We start from the raw sequence: 18565 nt of genomic DNA on the forward strand, positions 1-18565 counted from the left end.
TCGGTTTCAATCAAAGAAAATTTATTTGCAAACCATATTTGTTTTAGAGACTAAAGAAACTTCATATTCAAACAGGTGTCGTCAGTGAAGAATTTGTAGCCTTTGTTTGGTTTCGATCAAAGAAAATTTGTTTGGCCAATTTATCAATGAAGGTGTTGGCCCGTGAATTTTCATTATCCTTACATGAAAAAGATCAAAAGGAACAAAATACTTTGCTCATTTGTTTTTATCTATCAGGAAAAAATATTCTAAGATATTTCTTTAACCTTAATTTCCTTCATCATGTTGTTATAATCTATTGTTATGTTTGTTTGTTTTGTTTTTTTCTTTTAAAACACACTGCTTGTAATATAATATTTTAGATTCTCATTTGTTAGTACAAATCCATTTTTCTTCCACTTCACAGTAATTCGGTCAGGTACGAATACTTTTGCAAAGCACTGTATTTTCGCGAATCACAAAGACACACAAAACTGTAAAAGCCTTTATTAGTAGGTAACATGAATCATATAAGCAACAATAAATTTAATGAACTAAGTGAACACGTGTTGGGACATCAACAGATTCATACAGGAAAGAAATAAAGATTGAAAAGTCACAATCTAGTTTTTAGGCTAAGGATTTGGTGCTCAGAGAGCAATTATTTAATAATTTATTGATCAGAAATGTATTTTCTGATACAACCTAGTTATGACCCATTAACATAAAAAGTATTTTTTTTTTCCTCTGGGCTCATAAATTTACTGAAAATAGCACCTGAAAAAATAACATTTAGATGAAAGAAAACTGCTGAATGTTCTTTGTTCTTCTTATTGTCAAATACACTGTCAATAATTTACAACAGAATCGTGAAAAAAATTCTTTTTTTTTTTGTTTTTAATCCACATATGTTTCTTTTTTAAGGCTTCTAAGCAGTTTGGATGGATTTGTTGACGTGATTTGTTTTGACAGTACAAGAACTGAGAATAGCACCAAGCTACGACATGTGTTCATGATCTCCCTCATGAACCTTGCCACAAGACGGAACACTGAAAATCTTAGTTGCCAAGTGAAAACAGTAATTTTATGTGAAAAGACAAACAAGAGACAAAGCTAGGAGGATTCAGATATGAGTGAGGGCTGGTACTCAGTTCTTGGTGGTTATGAGGGTTTGGTAAAGTGGTTTCACCACAACGTGGAGAAAGAGGGAGCTGTCGATGAGGTATTCAGAGGTGCGCCTGTACAGATTGGCTTCGGCCAAGAAGTCACCGTTTTCCTCGGTGCTCTGGTGGAAGTTGTAGACATGCTTCACGACTAGCTTACCGTGCTGCTGAGCCATCACAAGTACTGTCTTTTGGAAGTTCACTCCTGCAAAATCCGCGCTGGATGTTGCTGGCGTGATGATGATGCGAGGGCGCCCTCCTTCCACACGTGTCGGCTGCATGGCGCCGCTCTCTGTGTACATGGGCCTCATGCTGAGAGGTAACCAGCGTGGTGAGAACAGGGCATTCCAGGTAACTCGTTTGCTGGCATCATGGCTGCTGGGCCCCAGTTGAGTTTGGAAGCTGGTGCTGCGGTCGTCCCGGGTCGGATTGTTGATTATCCAAGGTGAACCCCACACTGCAGACAAATAGTTTCTTGGGACAAAGAGGCTACAATTCACGTCAAAGTATTTTGCCATCTGCAGTGGCGAGGCTGAGTGAAACTGGTAGGACATGTACAGCAGGTCACGGACTGACTCCTGATAACGAGCCAGGACTGTTGACTGTGTCTGCAGGCGGAAGAGCTCCCTAGGAGGCATCATAGCATAACGCACGGCTCTTAATGTGTTCTCTGCCGTCAAACCATCAGGCTCATTCTGGATAATCCAGGCCTCTAGAGCTGCAAAGAGCTCCATCTCACTCTGCAGGACGAGATCAGAGCGCTGAAGCAGAGTCATAAGCAACTGACTGCTGATAGACACCCACTCCCCGCTCTGCAGCACAGATGACAGGTTCCAAGTCAGGTACTGCAGACAGCTATCCCTCAGAACAACATCCCCTGCCTGCAGGGCATATTCATACCAGCCTGCCACATGACCTGAAGGTGAGTCTCTGGCCAAATTCTGGGTCATGTAGTTGGTGACACCCTGCTGGAGGCTCTGCACTTTGTACTTGGTGGCCAACTTGTGCAGAGGTGTGGCCTGGTCAAGACGAAGAGAAATCTCTCCACAATACAGATACCTGCACAAAGAAAAGGGGATAACAGGTTTACATCTTCAAAACCAAATCTTACTCGCATAAATGTTTCTTTCAAAATTTATTCAAGGACAGGTAATGAATAGTCTGTTCAGAAAAACATTCAACAGAACTGTGAGCTGAAGATGCAAAGACCTGCTAATGACATTGCTATTTAAGGTATTTCAATTACTATTAATTAAAATAATTTCTGAGTACATATTTAAACCCTTTGAATGTTTTGAATAGCTTACCTTTGCTTACTTAATCATTATAGGAAGTCAGCTCCAAAGCTATCTAAGAAGCTATAATTGTGTCTTACAGTGTAAAATCCTCAGTAATCATGTGGTTTTCAATATAGGAGAGAAATCTAGCAGCTTTACACTGTTGTCTGATTTTGCAGAGAACACAATGTAGAGGATACCTAAAGCTTTTTTTTTTTTTTGACTGAGTAACAGAAATTTTTAGCTCTGTTTTAGACATTTTTATTGATGTATGGGACATTATGCATAATACTGCACCAGAACATAGCAATCAAGTTCCAAAAAGTAACTTAAGAGCCTTGGGAAAGTAGCTTGTACATTTCAGGAAGGTAATGTGTAATGTTCTTGAACATACTATGTGCTGCTCAAACCCTTCTCCTTGCTCTCTGCTGTGCTACAACTCCTTCCCAAAAACAGAGCCCAACATGAATGCTAAGGCTAGTTAGCAAAGTAAAAAAACTTGATTGACAGCACTAAAACCTTCCTCCTGGCACTTATTGGTTGTTTTTGATGGAAGCAGTACATCACATTATAATACAACCTGGTTACTAATAGTAACCTGTAAGATCTGAAAAATAGTAACGTGAAATGTACTCCAAGTTCTGAAAATGTGCAAGTTTAACAACCTTTATTTTGTTGTTGTTTGTTTTTTGACAGTGACTATCATGTCTTTATCAAACTTTAAACAATACCGGCAGTAACAAATATTGTCAGGTTAATGAAAAGAACTGTCAAAAACATTAAAATTTCTGTTGGTATTCCGTGCACCAAGTAATGCTCAGTATCTGCGATGTGGTATTCTACGTAACCGTTTCCCAGAATCTCAGTTTCCATTAAAATACCAAAACAGCAGGTCAGAAAATTATGCTATGTTCATCTTAACTAAGTGATGTTTGCATGTGGATAAGAGATGCAAACACAGATAAAAGGGCTCGGTTTGCTAAAGGTGTTTTCTTTTTCAGCCCAGAATAAACAAAGATTAAGGTGTTCAAGAACCTCATTAGCTCATGAGAAATAGAGAGATGTTTTTCTGTATTGATTATATTGAGTGTCTTTGTCCGGACTCCTTCTACCTGCAACACAGAGGTTTTCTATGGCCAGCTCAACAGTTTCCCTCACACATCAATTTTCTGCTTGACTGACCACAGGTTTTGATTTGTCTTAGGTGTAGGGCATGGAACAACCCTCTAGGTGGCAAGATAGCTCAGTCTAACTTTAATGGTGGGGATTCACAGCTCCAGCCTCACCTGATGAACTTGTCAAACACAGTGGCACAGTCGGAGCTCTCTCTCAGCACCACGGTGCTGCTGTTGCGGCTCAGCAGCATCTCCTCGAACACCGAGCTCTGCAGGGAGAGCACCAGGGAGTGAGCCTGGATCACCTTCACCTCGTCAGCATTGGGTGTCTCCACACGGAGAGAGACGTCACTTCCGTTGCCCTGAATCAGCAGGGCCTCCAGCCTCTGCAACAGGGTTTGGGAGTGGCTGATGGTGTTGCCATCACCGCCTCCTTCCTGGGCGAGGTCAGCTTTCAGCAGACCTGCTTCCAAAGAGGGAAGACAAAAAAAAAAATGGAAATGGAGGAACTGGAGAAGTTAGTGCATGTCACACTCAGAATATAGCTCGCATTCAGAGCTTGCCAACAAGTTGTCTGTGACTATTTACTGGGGCAGATAGTGGGACAGTATCATGAAAATCCATGGCATTGATCAGCCCAGCTGCACTTGCTGTGTGGATAATGAAGGATTGTGGGTCATGTTTAATTAAATCTTTGTCTCAGTGCACCACCTCCTGCAGCCTTTCCTCTGTTGGGCTGCGCCGTTTCTGTAGCTGCCGGGATTTCAGAATAGATTTTTGTCAAGAAAAACCCAGTTTCCTCTTTCTGATTCTCATACATGTTTGACACTTCCTTTCCCCAAGCGTCATGCAGACACAACTTATTGTGAACTCACCCACCGGCTGTGAGGTTCCGGTGAGTCAACCCACAGACTGCAGAAATTCTTTTATAAATAGAGTTTAAAAAAATAAATAAATCTCAGAAATCAGAGCTACTTTTTCAGGTCTCCTTATAGATGATTGCTCTAACATCTTTTTCTAAATGTGTTTAATACGATTGCCATTATAGGATCTCTTGTGTTGGATTATGAAGACCCAAAGTCCAATTACTCTACATTCAGTCGAAAAAATAAGTAAAATTTCTCATTTCCCCCCACCTCTATCGCCGTTTAATTTTATTTCTTACGTCTCATGACATTCCCACTTGCAATATCACCCAGTTTTGTCCAGTCAAGCTCTGCTCATGGTATTTTTTTAAAGTTGTGGCTTACCTGCAGCAGCCACCTCCACCTGCAGCCACATGGTCAGAAGCAACATCCCAGCATGGATGAGATCAGCCCGTTGAGCCATCATCTTCTGTCTTCCCTGTCCTCACCGCAGTTGGACTTCTGACTCCTGGAGCCCAGCTGTGTGAAGAACTGCACAGACATTGCTGCAATAATTGATTAGTGGGTGGAAACATGCTAGAACTGATGCTATGATCACCGCTATGACTAACTTTTCTCTCCTCATCAATACTGGTTGAATGACATTGATCGTTTGATCTGATGAGGTTGATGGCTCCCAAGGAGATTTAGTTCTCTAAAAGGGAGAGCAGGGAAGTTTAACTAATTCCAAATAAAATTCATCAGTTTGAAGAAATCCTCTTTAACAGCAGTGACTCTGAGGAATTCAGTTTCTGTCTGACATTGGACAAAGATTTAGGCCCAATCTTGTCGCTTCAATGTGGCTTCTGTTCATTGATGTTTGCAGACAACCGTTTCCACGCTGCTCTCGTAAGATCCTGCAAAGCGAAGTTAATGTCTGGACTTCGACTGGGTCATTGAAACCTTGATTCTTTTCTATTTTTTAGCCATTTTGCTGCACATTTGCTGCAAGTTTTGGAATCATTGTTCCATTGATGACCCAGTTCGGTCGAAATATCAGTTGTCAGATTGCCTCACATTTCAATCTAGATTCCTTAAATGTAAAGAGGAGTTTGTGGTTGATTGAATGACTGCAGGGCACTTTGTTCCCATGGCTGCAAAATTGTAACCTAACTACTTGCTTGATTAACCCTCCTGTTATGTTCCGGGTCAATTTGACCCGTTTCAAAGTTTAAAAATAAAAAAAAAATAGTTAGAAGTATTTTTTCTGCATGAAACTTTTTCTATTTGTCTTAATAGGTGCACTCTGTGTATAAAATGAAAATGGTTCATTTTACACACTTGCAGCCCCCCCTAGGTCCATTTGTTACAGACGTACTGTTATGGGTCAATTTGACCCGCCATACAAGTTGAAGGGTAAAAAGGTTAAAACAATGTCCAATTCTATTTGTTTCCTTGCACCCATGAGACATATTTCACCACACACACAAACACCACACCACACATGCATGCACACACACACATACACGCACACACACCACACACACACCTAAACACGCACACAAACACGCACACAAACCCACTCTTTCACTATTCTCTTTACTTCACTAGGAAGCTGCCAGAAAGCAGGTGTTCATGCAACTTTTGACAGGAACCTTTTCTGTTCCTGTGGACAAACTCCACCCACACTGAGTGGACACCCAGCAGAAGTGGGGGGTGGGGGGACATAAATACTCTCTGCAAGGGAGTCCTAAACGCATTACACACTGAAGGTACATGTAATATTGTCACTGTTGGAGATCAGGAAATGAGCAGCAGGGAAATAAAAAGATGACAACCATAGAAGCTCTGGAATTTCTTGTTGATCATGCCAGGATGGCAGTAACTCGCATCACAGACATCAAGTCAGTCTGAGCTACTCGTGTCTAGTGCAATACAGAAAATCATTGTTGAAATGACAAATCTAAAAGGAAGGCGAGTTTTTGGAGAGAACTGGAAGGAGCTGGACCAGATGCATTTAGATGCATATTTGAGGGGGGTCTTCATTCTGACCAGAGTTTTCAAGTCAAAGGATGAATCAACAGCCAGTCTAAGGGATGCAGAGACAGGCAGGGTAATATTTTGGGCCATAATGTTTCTGGAGACTTTTCTCCAGAGTAATCTGATTTGACAATCAATGGACAAGACAAACTAGCAGCTAATAGAACAGTGTGGAACATGTGGGTTGTAACTTCTCCTGTCCTATAAAACAGGCCCCAATGTCACAGTAGATGGAAGATTTGTGGCATTCATAAAGATCACCGCTGGCATTCAGAGGTCGCTGCTCATTTACGCAATATATGCCTTCCACACCAGCTAAATATGACATAAAAATCTGGGCAGCATGTGATGAAAAACCCAGTTATATTTTGGACATGCAGGTTTAAACTGGAAATCCACCTGGAGGATCATCTTCAGGACTCATTTGTCTTGATTTTAGTCAGCAGGTCAATTTGACCCAGGGCAGAATAGTGTCTCAAGTTCAATTATAAAGATGACCCCTTCAAAAAAAAAATCTAAATGTAATATAAAAAAATTTACAAAAAGTCACTTTCAAAGATACTTAGTGTTATTTTGTGTTTAGGTTTTTCAGTGGCCATAAAAAATATGTAAATCACATTTTTTTATGTCCGAATGAGTAAATTGTTGTCATTGATCCTTTATTTGTGAGGAATAAAAAACATAATTGCACAAATATTGATTGAAATGGTTAGTATAGGAGTTAATAATCAGACACAAAAAAGATTTGGATAATTTTTTTTTTTTTCTGACACGATAGATGTTCCCGGGTCAAATTGACCCGGGAACATTATAGCTGTACATCACAAACGAACATAACACGAGCTTTATAAACAATAGCAAGGCTTACCAATGTACTGTACAATGAAACCCAAAATAAAAGGCAAACACAAGTCAGAAGACAAAAAAAAAAAAAATCAAATTTGGTTCAAGGCCATGGAGCACAAGTGTGTCTTAAAATGATATTAAAAAGACAATAAAAGTTTTCCATTGTTTAGGTGTTGCAAAAGAAAAAGCCCTTTCTTCATTCAGTTTTCATCATGTCTTTGAAACCACAACAAGCAGCCGGTCTACTGGTCTGAGTCATCCAGACACAACATATGGGTGCTGCAGTATAGACCGATTAACAGAAGCAACATTATTAAGAGACATAAAAAAAAACAAATAAAAGAATTTGCTCACATACTGGAAGCCAGTGGGGGAAACTCAAAATTGGAGAAATGTGCTCAAGTTTACTTGAGTTTAAACATCAAGAGGTGTTTTCCACTACTTGACTTTGAGCTTCTGAAGCCTGATTCTTAAAAAATAAATAAATAAATAAATAAATAAATAAAGTGCATGACATAAATTGAGGAATAAGGCCATAAAAGAAACTATGACAGCCTGCAGGCAGTTTTTGAGCAGAATAGTCTCATTTTTTGACAAAGCAACTGGAAAAAATAGAGGTTTACCACTGAGATTAATTCTTTACTGTCAGGTTTTATTGTAGGATTCCTCTAATTTCCCAAGTTTGTGATCCGTACTTTCTCACCTTAATGCAGGGGACTAACTGTGCACACAGCAGTTACTGCTGGTGCCTTTAAATATGAACAACATTTATGTCTTGTTCTCATTAAAGTCAAGAAAAAAAATCACTCTTATCCATATCCTGATTTTGACAATAAACTGTAACAGAGGCTGGACAGAGCACCCAGCTGAATGCGTGCGCTTTATGCAGTTATTTGTGTCAGTGTGTTCACCCAGTTCCACCGATGAGCGTGACACTTCTGTCAAATGCAATTTATTCCCAGCTTCAGGCTACAAAATGCTTCATTAGAAAGGGCAGTGAGATATACGATCAATATTGTCTCAATGTCATTTTCATTCAACTCGACCCTTTTCAACAGGATGTTTATGCCCACAAACACAGTCTCTGACTCATTTTTGTTGATGTTTGTCAGTGTTGAACCCTTAACTTTGATGTAAATGTCTGAGTTCGTACAGCTGTTCACCGATCGCTTAAATCAGTGAGCAGCTAAATAGACACATTTGATATCAGTGCCCAATGCATGCAGTTCATGTGCTACATTTAAACTGTGATGAAATGTAAGGTATAGGAGAAGATCTTAACACTGATCCAAACCATTCATCCTCAGGTAAACTCATGCCATTGTCATTAACACAGGCAAAGCTCTTGCCTCAGAAGTTGCCATGAGGACCCATTTCGGTTCTGGGGTCCTCAGGTGGTGAATTCATAATAAGTTTAATCTTTTTTTTTTTTTTTAAATCTCTTTAAAGTTGTCTGATTATTTAACTAGAGAACAGTCACAGTCATCGTGCACCAACAATCCCCCTTCTGAAATTCTGCAAATTGCATTTACATGTTTCTTCCAGTAGAGGGCAGTCTGATTGTGACTGGACAAGGACAACAAAGCAAATGATTGCTTAGTGTCTTATTCTTATTAATAGGCAATTAGGCTACATTTAAAAGTCAGCTGATAATCAGAATGCACTCTTTTGGTGGCATGTAAAAATGCAGGAAAAATTATGAGATCACCACAAAATTATAAAAGTTTACAGAATGGCTGTTTGTGTCATGATTGTTTCCATAACAGCTTCTGCTTTCTGATATTTTTTTACTCTCAGCACTCTTTCTCCTCTTTCAGAAGTTCCTGTTTTGAAGTACGTTCCTCTATCAGTGCACATGGTTTAGTCAGTTCCCCATTGATTTAGTCAGCCAGTCTTAGCAACTTCTTAGAACGTTTATGAAGTATTTTTTGTTGTTGTTCTTTCTAAATTATCAATTTTCTCAAGAAGAAAACAGGAAAATGATATATACAAAATAGAGATAGACACTGTATAAAGAATGTGAAGAACAAATTAGATTTTTTTTTGTTGAATTTCAAAAGATACATTTCAATATGAATGCAGAAAAAAGTTTTAAAATTACTATCAAGGTCCTCCCTACACACACATTTTCAAAAGTGTGTAGACTTTGAGTTTCCGCTGTAAAGCACTAAGTGCAAGATCACCTACAAGTTTTATGAACAGGTTAATGAAATAAACAGGAAATCCAAGCTGGATATGCACATGGAAGTTTGTAGATTCCAAAACATATAAACTTTACAAGCTATGTGAAAAGTTTTGTAGATCTTTAAAATAAAGTTGCAGCTCTTCTTTTTATGCATTTTATGCTTTAAAAAGCTGTATCTGATTAAAGTGAGTGATTGTCACAATTTCCTGCCATGATTTATGATGCTCCTCTACCCCGTTCTTACGTGCTGATTAACTCATTACTCTCACCTGTGGCTCTGCCCCTGCTGGGTGCTGATTGTTCTCACCTGTCCTGCTGTCTATATAAACTCTCACTGTGAGTTTGGCTGTTGTTATCTTGTTGTCAAATGAGCAAGGTTCTTATCTGACTTGTTATTTTCTGACTCCTGATCATTGCCTGTTCCTTGTCCACAAACTGAGTCACTCTGATTTTGGCTCTGAACTGTTATTGGTGCACAGGTTTTGGATTTGTTCTGCACCTTTTACTCCTCAAATCATGGGCTCATGACACCATTATTTAACTCAGCTGTGTTGATACAGAAACTTATCTAAAAGTTGCAGGAGACTGCCACATAAGGACCATGGATTCAAGATCCTAGTCACATGGATGATGTCCAGAGAAACCACATCACAGACTGACCTGAAAACCGCTCCTGCAGCTGTTGCAGACCTGCTTACACTATCGTAATTATCTCGTTAAAGTCTGTTTAACCTTTTTTGGATTAACTGTGGCAAACATTTTGGATTCAAAATATAGAAAATTCATTACATTTGAGATATCATCTAGCGGTAATCCTAGACACACTATACAAATGTAAGAAATTGTAAACAAAGAAGCTATTTGTTACCACATACATATTAATCTGTCTGCTATTACTCTGCAGTCATGTGCCATTATTAATGGAGTTCCTGAGCTTAATTGTTTTATCCACATTGTTTAAATCTGTAATTACATGGACTGCAGTCACAGTGTCAACAGTGAGGTCTTGTTTGCTTTAAAGCAAAAAGTTAACTGCATATTTAAATTAAAGAAATAATGTGAAAGTCTGATGGAGTCACTGCTCTGGTATGATTCCTAAAAAAATGCAGAAATGTGCCTCTCTTTCAAAAAAAAAATCTGACAAGTTGAAATTATAAAACTACATTCATATATTCTTTGGAAAATCACATATAGTGTAAAAACTATCGGCAGATAGTTTTCCAGTACTTACAGGTTTCTTCTGTTTTTGCATCAAAAAGCATCTGAGTTTCTAAATTAGGAGAAACAACTGATGAAAACCAGATCCAATGACAAAGTATTTTCCCCATAATCAATCATTAACTCTGATAAACTAGAGAATTTGGAAAGTCTAAAAGAAAACTAGTCAAGATTTCGAAGTGGCCTAGTCAAAGTCCAGAATTAAAAGGGAGGAAGAGGAATGGGCCAAAATTCTTTGGGGTGAATATTTTTAGAGAAAAATTACTTTCCTTTTGTTTTCTCTTGTGGTCATCAAACACAGACCATGTTGTCTTTGTTTGATGCCGTAAGTTGTTTGATAAGCTAAAATGTTAAAATCTAAAAGGTTTTACAGCATTGCATAAGATTATAGCTGCACCAATCAAGTGGTTCTGACAGACGATCAGACGCTAAAATTCTACAACAAAAAGAAATATTCATTTTCTCATTAATCAAATGTTTTAACGTCATAACTCAAACTATTCTCATTGTATACACAAGTCAACAGAGAAGCAAAAAGAAAAGAAACCCCTAAGGCTGCACACAGTTTTTCTACAGGACTGTGAAGATAAATCAAAACCAGGAGTAAAACATAAATATACGCAAGACATTTTCACTGCAATTGGTTTGCCAAACGCAGAGCAGGCAGTCAAAGTGAGTGTCTGATTGGAGATAATTTGTTTGTCTGTAATGCTGTTCAGGTTACAGACCAAGTGTCTCGTTGCAGGATAGCTGCACACAGGGACAGTTTAGAGATGAGGCTGTGGCAGACGTCCAGACTCAGGGTGACCTGTGAGACGAGCTCGGCTACAGCATCGCTTCATCTCACTCAGTCGCTTCTTTAAGCTCTGCTTTCTGGGGGGGGGGGGGAGTTTCAGTCCTCTAACAGGCTTGATATAAAATTAGCTGCAGACAGACAAAGGGAGGTAATTCTGACGTTACGCATCTTACACCCTTGAACACAGCCTCCTGATGATTAAATATCTAAAAGAAATTAGACTCTGATCTTCTCCTGAAAATGGTTTGGTATTTAAGGATTAATCAAAGCGTTTGTGTACCGTGGATCATGGTTAAATAAGAAGCCATCAATCAGACAAATTTAAAAAATTTAATTACAGAAGCACTATATGAAAAAGCTACATTTAAAGCTCCATAATTTTCTTTTGTTTTGCTTCTAAAGATCCAGACTTTCTGATCCTTTAAAGTATATTTTTTAATGTCTCTGCTAGCTTTCACTCAAGTTTTTTTTTTTTTTTGTCTTCAAACTTTGGTTTCTTTTTTCATCTAAATGAAATCAGATATAGATCCAATGGGTTTTGTTGTCTTTTACGCTTTTCTGAGTTATTTGTAGAGATTAATTTTTACATGTGTTTAAAGCAGACAGAGCAACTGAGAGCTGTGTTTGCACCTCAGCGGTTTAGACGCAGCAGTGAAACGAAGCATAGAAGCAGAGATCTGGGACTGCACTTGGAGGAAAAATAGAGCTTAGGATTAACGTTGGGGAAAAATAAGACTCAAGGACAGAAAATGGTGAAAAGCAAAGAAGCACTAGTGAGAATAATGACTGAAGCAGAAGCGAGAATTTGACTGAGTCCAGCTCATCTGTCTCTAGGCCAAGTGTAAAATATCAGATTCTGCTACTTTAATTAGGACATACACTCTGAAGCCTAAGTTATACACAAAACAATATAGAAAATGTTTTTGTTGGTCTAGAAACAGAACCTACACAGCAGTGTTTGCAAGACATTCTCAACCCAAATGTATTCATTTGGTCACAAATGAATAAGAAGCTGTTGCTGCGAGGTTAGAGGGAGCCTCTCTCCTCTTTGAGTAATCTAACACTTAGCTTTAACTGAAACAGATTTTCACTGAACTTGTCTGCTAACGTCTGACAAACTTTCAAATGCAGTTTGATTTGCAGCAACTAAATGCTACTTGACACTTAGTTTTCTGGCATCTAGAAGATATGAATAATTTTGGTCATTCTAACTGCGCAACAACCAGAAAGGTTTATGGCACAAAGTGAGAATGTATAATTATGAGCTTTTTTTTTTTTCTTCTTTTGTATACATATACAAAAACAGCCCAAATTATTCAGATTTAAAATTATTTTTCAATTAATTTTATTTCATAATAGGATTTATAGATATATCCCCCTTTTTTTTCGTTGATTATCTGAGAAGGGGTATGTTGTCAATGCATTTTTTTACAGAATAAAAACAATATCTCCCATCATCCTTAAAGCACTTGCCCTATAGTGAATCTTGGTGGTAGCAGCGTTATGCTGTGCAGCTGTTGGCTGGAGATTAGTTTATACCTTTGTCTCTGGCAAAAACTACTGCTCTGACACTTCTACTCTGCTTTTATCTAAAGACAGTGGTCTGCATGAGTGAAGTGTTCAAAAGTAAGATCATTTTCAACTCTGACAGAAAATGAACCACCATTAGTCAAACTTTACAAATGCATTATACAGAGGAAAACTTAGTCTAGGATCAGCAGTAAGATGTTGCATTTGTTGTTGTTGTTATTCCTACTTATAAAAGGAGAGGAATCTTCTTTCTTCTGATTGGCAGAAGATTTGTCTGTGCATTGTCGTCAGCTGATCGACCCCTGCTGCAGGGCAAGATCAGGGCTATAATACTGTATGTCAGATAAACACCCATTGATATGCGACTGCAGGGTGAGGGTCAGCCATGTTGGCTCAAAGCGAGCTCACGTAGAGATCGGGTTTTCAAATGGTTTCTCAGCACACTTTGGATGAATTAGGCGGTCAGATCTGCTTGTTTGACGCTCTGTTTGCTTTGGAGCTCTGCTATCGTCAACAATTTGCAGCCCTGAGACGTGCTTCCTTAAAGGGTTTAGTTAAATTAAGGAGACATTTGTCTTGCTCAGAACAACAAGTCAGCTCCCAGATCTACTGATGGTGCCGATTTCCTTCCATGTAATTGTGTTAGCTTCAAATGCTGCAAAGAATACGTGAGAGAAATTAGAAAGCTGCTGCAGGCTGTCGCTCCCAGAGGACATTGTGTCCCAATTTCTGGGTAAATAACACGTTTTTATGTTTGTCCACGTTGCATTTTAAATATGAATTCATTTACCTCATTTATATACACACATTAATATGACGTAGCTTAAATCCAAATGTATCCGATTTGCAGGTATTCATCATTCTGTTTCAGGGTTTTACAGTTTTGATGTCTTATTACTTTTATTACACTCCTATCTGATTTACTGAAATCATTTGTGCTGCATCTGTAACATTGTTATTGACTTTTATCTCCTTCTTTTACTTATTTTTATTTCATTTAATAAATGCATCAAAGCCAGAAAAGAACAACTCCAAGCTCAGACTTCCTCTGATTTAATGCAGATCCTCACTGAGCGTCAAGCTTGAATGCCCCAGGAGCTTTAAGTGTTAGGATCCCTGGGTTGTTAGATGGTTTTGTTGTTTGATTTGATTCTAGTTTTGTTATTATTTTGTGCTGCTTTCTCATGATGGTGAAATCCGTCTTGTTCCTGTTCTGCTTTATTTCAGTTCTTCTTAGTATTTCTAGTTATGTTGATTTCTTATAGCTATTCTTTGTTACTCTAGTTTTTTTTAGTTCAGTTATTCTTTGGTGTTATTTAATGTTCCTCTTTGTACTCTTCCTGTGCCACTTTCTCTCTCCCTCTCCTCCTTCTGCCTCCTGCCCCCTCCACTCTTGTTCAGCATTCAACCTTTCCAGTATCTAAGCCTCTCATTCTCACGCACTCCCTGCCAGATCCTCCCGACTACTCCCATCTTTTCTCTGTTTATTCTCCACAGTTAATTTGTAGTTTTCATGACTTCCCCCCATTCTCATTGTGTCTCCTAGCTGACTTTTGTTATGATTTATTTTTGTTTGGCTTTGGATTTCCGTATTTTTTCCTTTTCAGTATTTTTTAATTAAATATCTCAAAATCACCTGCTGCCTTCCTTCCACTCTGCTTTTGGGCCCACTTTAAAAACATACAACATGACATTATTCTCACACTAAAATAACAGAAAGTCTCATTGCATCTTCTTGGCAAAATAGCATTATTTTAGATCACTTTCACTTTTCTGTTATCGTCCTCCCATTCATGTTATAAGACAGCAAAAAACACCACCAAAGACTCATTTTATTTCTTTAATATGCACATTGTGTATGTTTTATGTATTATCACATCATTAAAAGCCTCTATAGTTCCATGTTTATCTCTTCAGCTGAAATATTTCTAAAATCTCAGCTTTCCATTGACAGTCAACGTTAGCGACGTAACGTGATGTATTTAATTTAATGTGTTCCAGGTTTTGATGAAATATAAACCTGAGCTGAAGGAGCCGTCTCCTGCTTGGTTCCTGTCTCCTGACACAAGACAGGAAACCATGTCCCCATCACTTCGGACAGTTAGGAGAGCTGTCTGGATCTTTTACTGTAGACATTCTAATTCTTTTCTCTGAAAAGTTCAAAATATCTTTTTCCTCTGACATCTTTGATTCTGCCTTTCAAAGAAAGAAAGAACCACCACATTTCGGTGGTGAAAAGCCACCGAAATGTGCCCACAGGTGATTTCATTGGAAAACTAAAATGAGATTTTCTAAAGATTGTGTACATTTCAATTATGAAGTACAACTGAATCATGTACTGTCAGAAACATAGATATCAAAATTTTACATCATTTTTTTTCTGATTGTAAGGCTTCTAAGTCATATAGTTCTAAATGATTGTATGTAAATTGCATAGATTGGATGAAACTACGGTGAGGTTCAACATGCAATAAACTAAAATGTACCAAAAATATCAAGTTACTTATTTATTTACTGGATAATATTTTCCTATAATGATGGAATAGCCTCTCCAGTTTATGATAAATTTATTTTGAGGTATCGGACAGTTTACCTTATTTTTTCTTTCTTTTTTTTCTTTCTTTTAGCGTAACTTTTAGTTCATAGAATTTTTTCAGATTTAAAGATTTCTCTGATATTTTTTTGCAGCAAATGTAACAGAATCCTTTCTATTATTTTGCCCAAAATAAAACTTTTTGTGCTTGTGATAATGATATCGATTTAAAGCAGGATGAGGAGGACAGAGGAAGAAATAAACAAAAGCTTATAAAAAAGGTGACAAAAATCCTAAATAAAACAGCAACACTGACTGCAAACATCGGAAAAAAGAGACAACATAATAAACATCTTGTTGCTCTGCTCAGAGTAAAAGATGAGCCCCCATCTCTGCTCGTCATCCTGATACACCCAGATGATTTTAATGCTGCCAAATGAATTTAATTACTTTATTGTGCATTTAACATTTATTTTAGCAAACAGACCTTTCTGTGTTTGTATACTAAGCTGCTGGGTTTTTTTTTTTCTGTCACGAAATGAAGTTTTCTAAAGGTCACCATTTCATTTTGAAGTTTTGAATTTGTGTGGCTCCCGTAACTAATCACTTCTGCCTTAGAAACAAAACAGATTTACTGACTGATTAAATAAGTGAGCAAATAAATAAATATGGAGAAGGACACTGATGACTCGGTCGGATCGGTGATACACAGCTGGTGCAAGTGGAAATGAAGACACTGAAGTAATCTTCTAGCCTCCTACACACCTGACTGCAGGGAGGAAAATGTGTGGAGGTGGAGAGGAACTGACCTTGAGAAATATATGGTAATATTAAAAGCTGTGTAAAATGGCATGCTCTTGAAAATATCAGTTCAGATAGAGCGAAATGTAAAGATAAAAAAAAAAAAAAAAAAAACAAGTAACAAGTAAACAAGTAAGACTGAACTGAGATTTTCTTTCTCCCTCTGACATCAATGATGCAATTGTTCAACTTAACCTGACTCTGAGATGGAGTTGCCTTACAATTCTGCTGTTACATACAGGCATGAGTCAGAATAGCTTAAAATAATCTCATGTTAGGATAAATGAGTAAGAGCAGGGAAAGCGTTTTGAAATTAGAGAGAAAAGATATCTGGATATTTAATGTCAGCTTTAACAATGCTGAAAATAAAAAAAGTCCATATTTTTTCTGTAAAATGTAATTAGAAGGTTTACGTGAGGAACAAATATGGACACTCCCATATGTATTCTCCCTTTAAAACCCCTAGCATTACACATATACATCATTTTGAAGGAGGTTTGCCTTGTTTATACCTCAGACATTTAACTTAGTCTGCTCCTGACTGTTGATGTGGTGAATGAACACTGTGGTAAGATTGACAAAGTTCTTTGAGGCCCTGAGAAAGAATTTTGCAGCAGATTAGAAGTTTATAAAGGTTTTTAAAAAAACAATTAGAAATTTGTAATTTCAGTACACGGAAGATATTGATTCAAAACAGCCAACCTGCTCAGGTCAAACTGTCCAAGCAAGTTCACCCACAGACCACAGGATCCAAAAAAAAGTCTCCATAAATCCTAAAAAGTTATATTGGAGGATAGATATAAGAAAAGTACAAGTGGGAAAATGGCTCATTTGTATTGCTTCTTCTTTCATTTTTTTCTTAAGAATCATGATTAATCAGAATTCAAATAAGAAAAAAAAAAAAAGAAATGGAATGAATACCATCTCAAATTACTGCTGGTCAGACCTCCATATTTTCTCAGCAGTGCTGTATAATTCAGCTGAATGAGGTTGGTATATAATTTAGAATTTGGCTGCAGAGTTGGTCTGAAAGCTCTGACTTTATTTATTTTGTCACTTTTCCAGCATGAAAACACTTCAGACTAAATCCCCATTAGATCCATGAGCATGAAAAATGACCATTTTATATCCCCTGTCAGGCTCCGTGTGGTTTCCCTTCATTTTCTCCACTTCATCAGATCCGTTCCCTCCTTCTTCACACATCAGTCTCCTCCTCCCTCCCTCGCTCCTCTTTTGCCTCATTTCTCTCCTCTCCCTCAGTTTTAGTTGTTGCAGCGATGTACCAGCTGCCTGGACTCCTCTGCTCCTCCTCCTCCTCAGCTTCCTCCTTGTCTCCTTACTGGTCATCCAGCAGAGACTCTGAAGGAGCATTTGGGGGGGAGCGACGCTAAAGTGGACCTGCTGTGATCCAGGAGGAGAGAAACACCCTGAAAACTGGATTTGAAGGTAAGACAGCAGATCGGAAACTCATCCTAATAAATGTTTAAAATATTCATTTTTAAGCTCAATCCGGGCTTTTACACTTAAATGATTTTCTGGATTGGGAGAAATTTTCAAATCATAAGTTTCTCAAGAAAGCAGGTCTGCATTATCTCAGTTTTAAAAGTTGGCTTGAACTAGTTTCTTGTTATTTTACCCCCACATTTTTTTTTCCTGAAACCCATTCATCATCATATCTGGTGTCAGGAAGTACTTCTGGATTCACTCATCTTCTGCGCTCCAACCGCAGGTCAGAATTTTGGCATCCAACTCAGTAACCAATCTGCACAGACGTTTTTTTTTTTCCCACTGTCATCTGTTGGCAGCTAATTTTCTCAGGACTTCATCTTCTTCTTCTTCTTCTCTCCATAATACATAAATAAATATTTTACTTTCCTCCAAAACACTTACAGACATGAGTCCTGTTGTCATGTAAAACACCAGCTGCTGTGCAGTTAGGCTCGGAGCACACAATGTCTTAAAGCACTGTTGTTTCAGGTGATGAATAATTGAGAGGCGTGCAGGCAGAGTTTGGTTCGTCATCCTGGGCTCCGAAGCCCCCCTGCAGAGCCGCGTCCTGCAGCCTCCAGCTGCATCTCTAGAAAAACTTTTCTGTCAGTAAGGACCATCCCACTGATCTGATGGAGCTCATCTGTTCAAACACTCATCTGCTGAGAGGTGGAGATGATTCTGTTGAGACTTTGAGTCGTTTGATTGCCTGTGCAACACATCTAGCCACCTGAAGGATGACATAGTAA

At 38.3% G+C, this 18565-nt stretch overlaps 1 protein-coding gene across 1 annotated transcript; it reads right to left on the minus strand.

Moving 5' to 3' along the window:
- Window positions 1–794: 794 nt before the first annotated feature.
- On the minus strand, window positions 795–4894 carry btbd17a (BTB domain containing 17a). The gene is made up of 3 exons (XM_015009317.2): window positions 4785–4894; window positions 3706–4000; window positions 795–2201 (listed from the first exon to the last, which is right to left on the minus strand). The coding sequence occupies exons 1-3, from the start codon at window positions 4864–4866 to the stop codon at window positions 1127–1129; spliced, it is 1452 nt and encodes a 483-aa protein (XP_014864803.2). The 5' UTR covers window positions 4867–4894; the 3' UTR covers window positions 795–1126.
- Between the last annotated feature and the right edge of the window lie 13671 nt (window positions 4895–18565).

Source organism: Poecilia mexicana, unplaced genomic scaffold (genome assembly GCF_051168715.1).
Source record: "Poecilia mexicana isolate PSO_F unplaced genomic scaffold, ASM5116871v1 scaffold_19, whole genome shotgun sequence".
Taxonomy (NCBI): domain Eukaryota; kingdom Metazoa; phylum Chordata; class Actinopteri; order Cyprinodontiformes; family Poeciliidae; genus Poecilia; species Poecilia mexicana.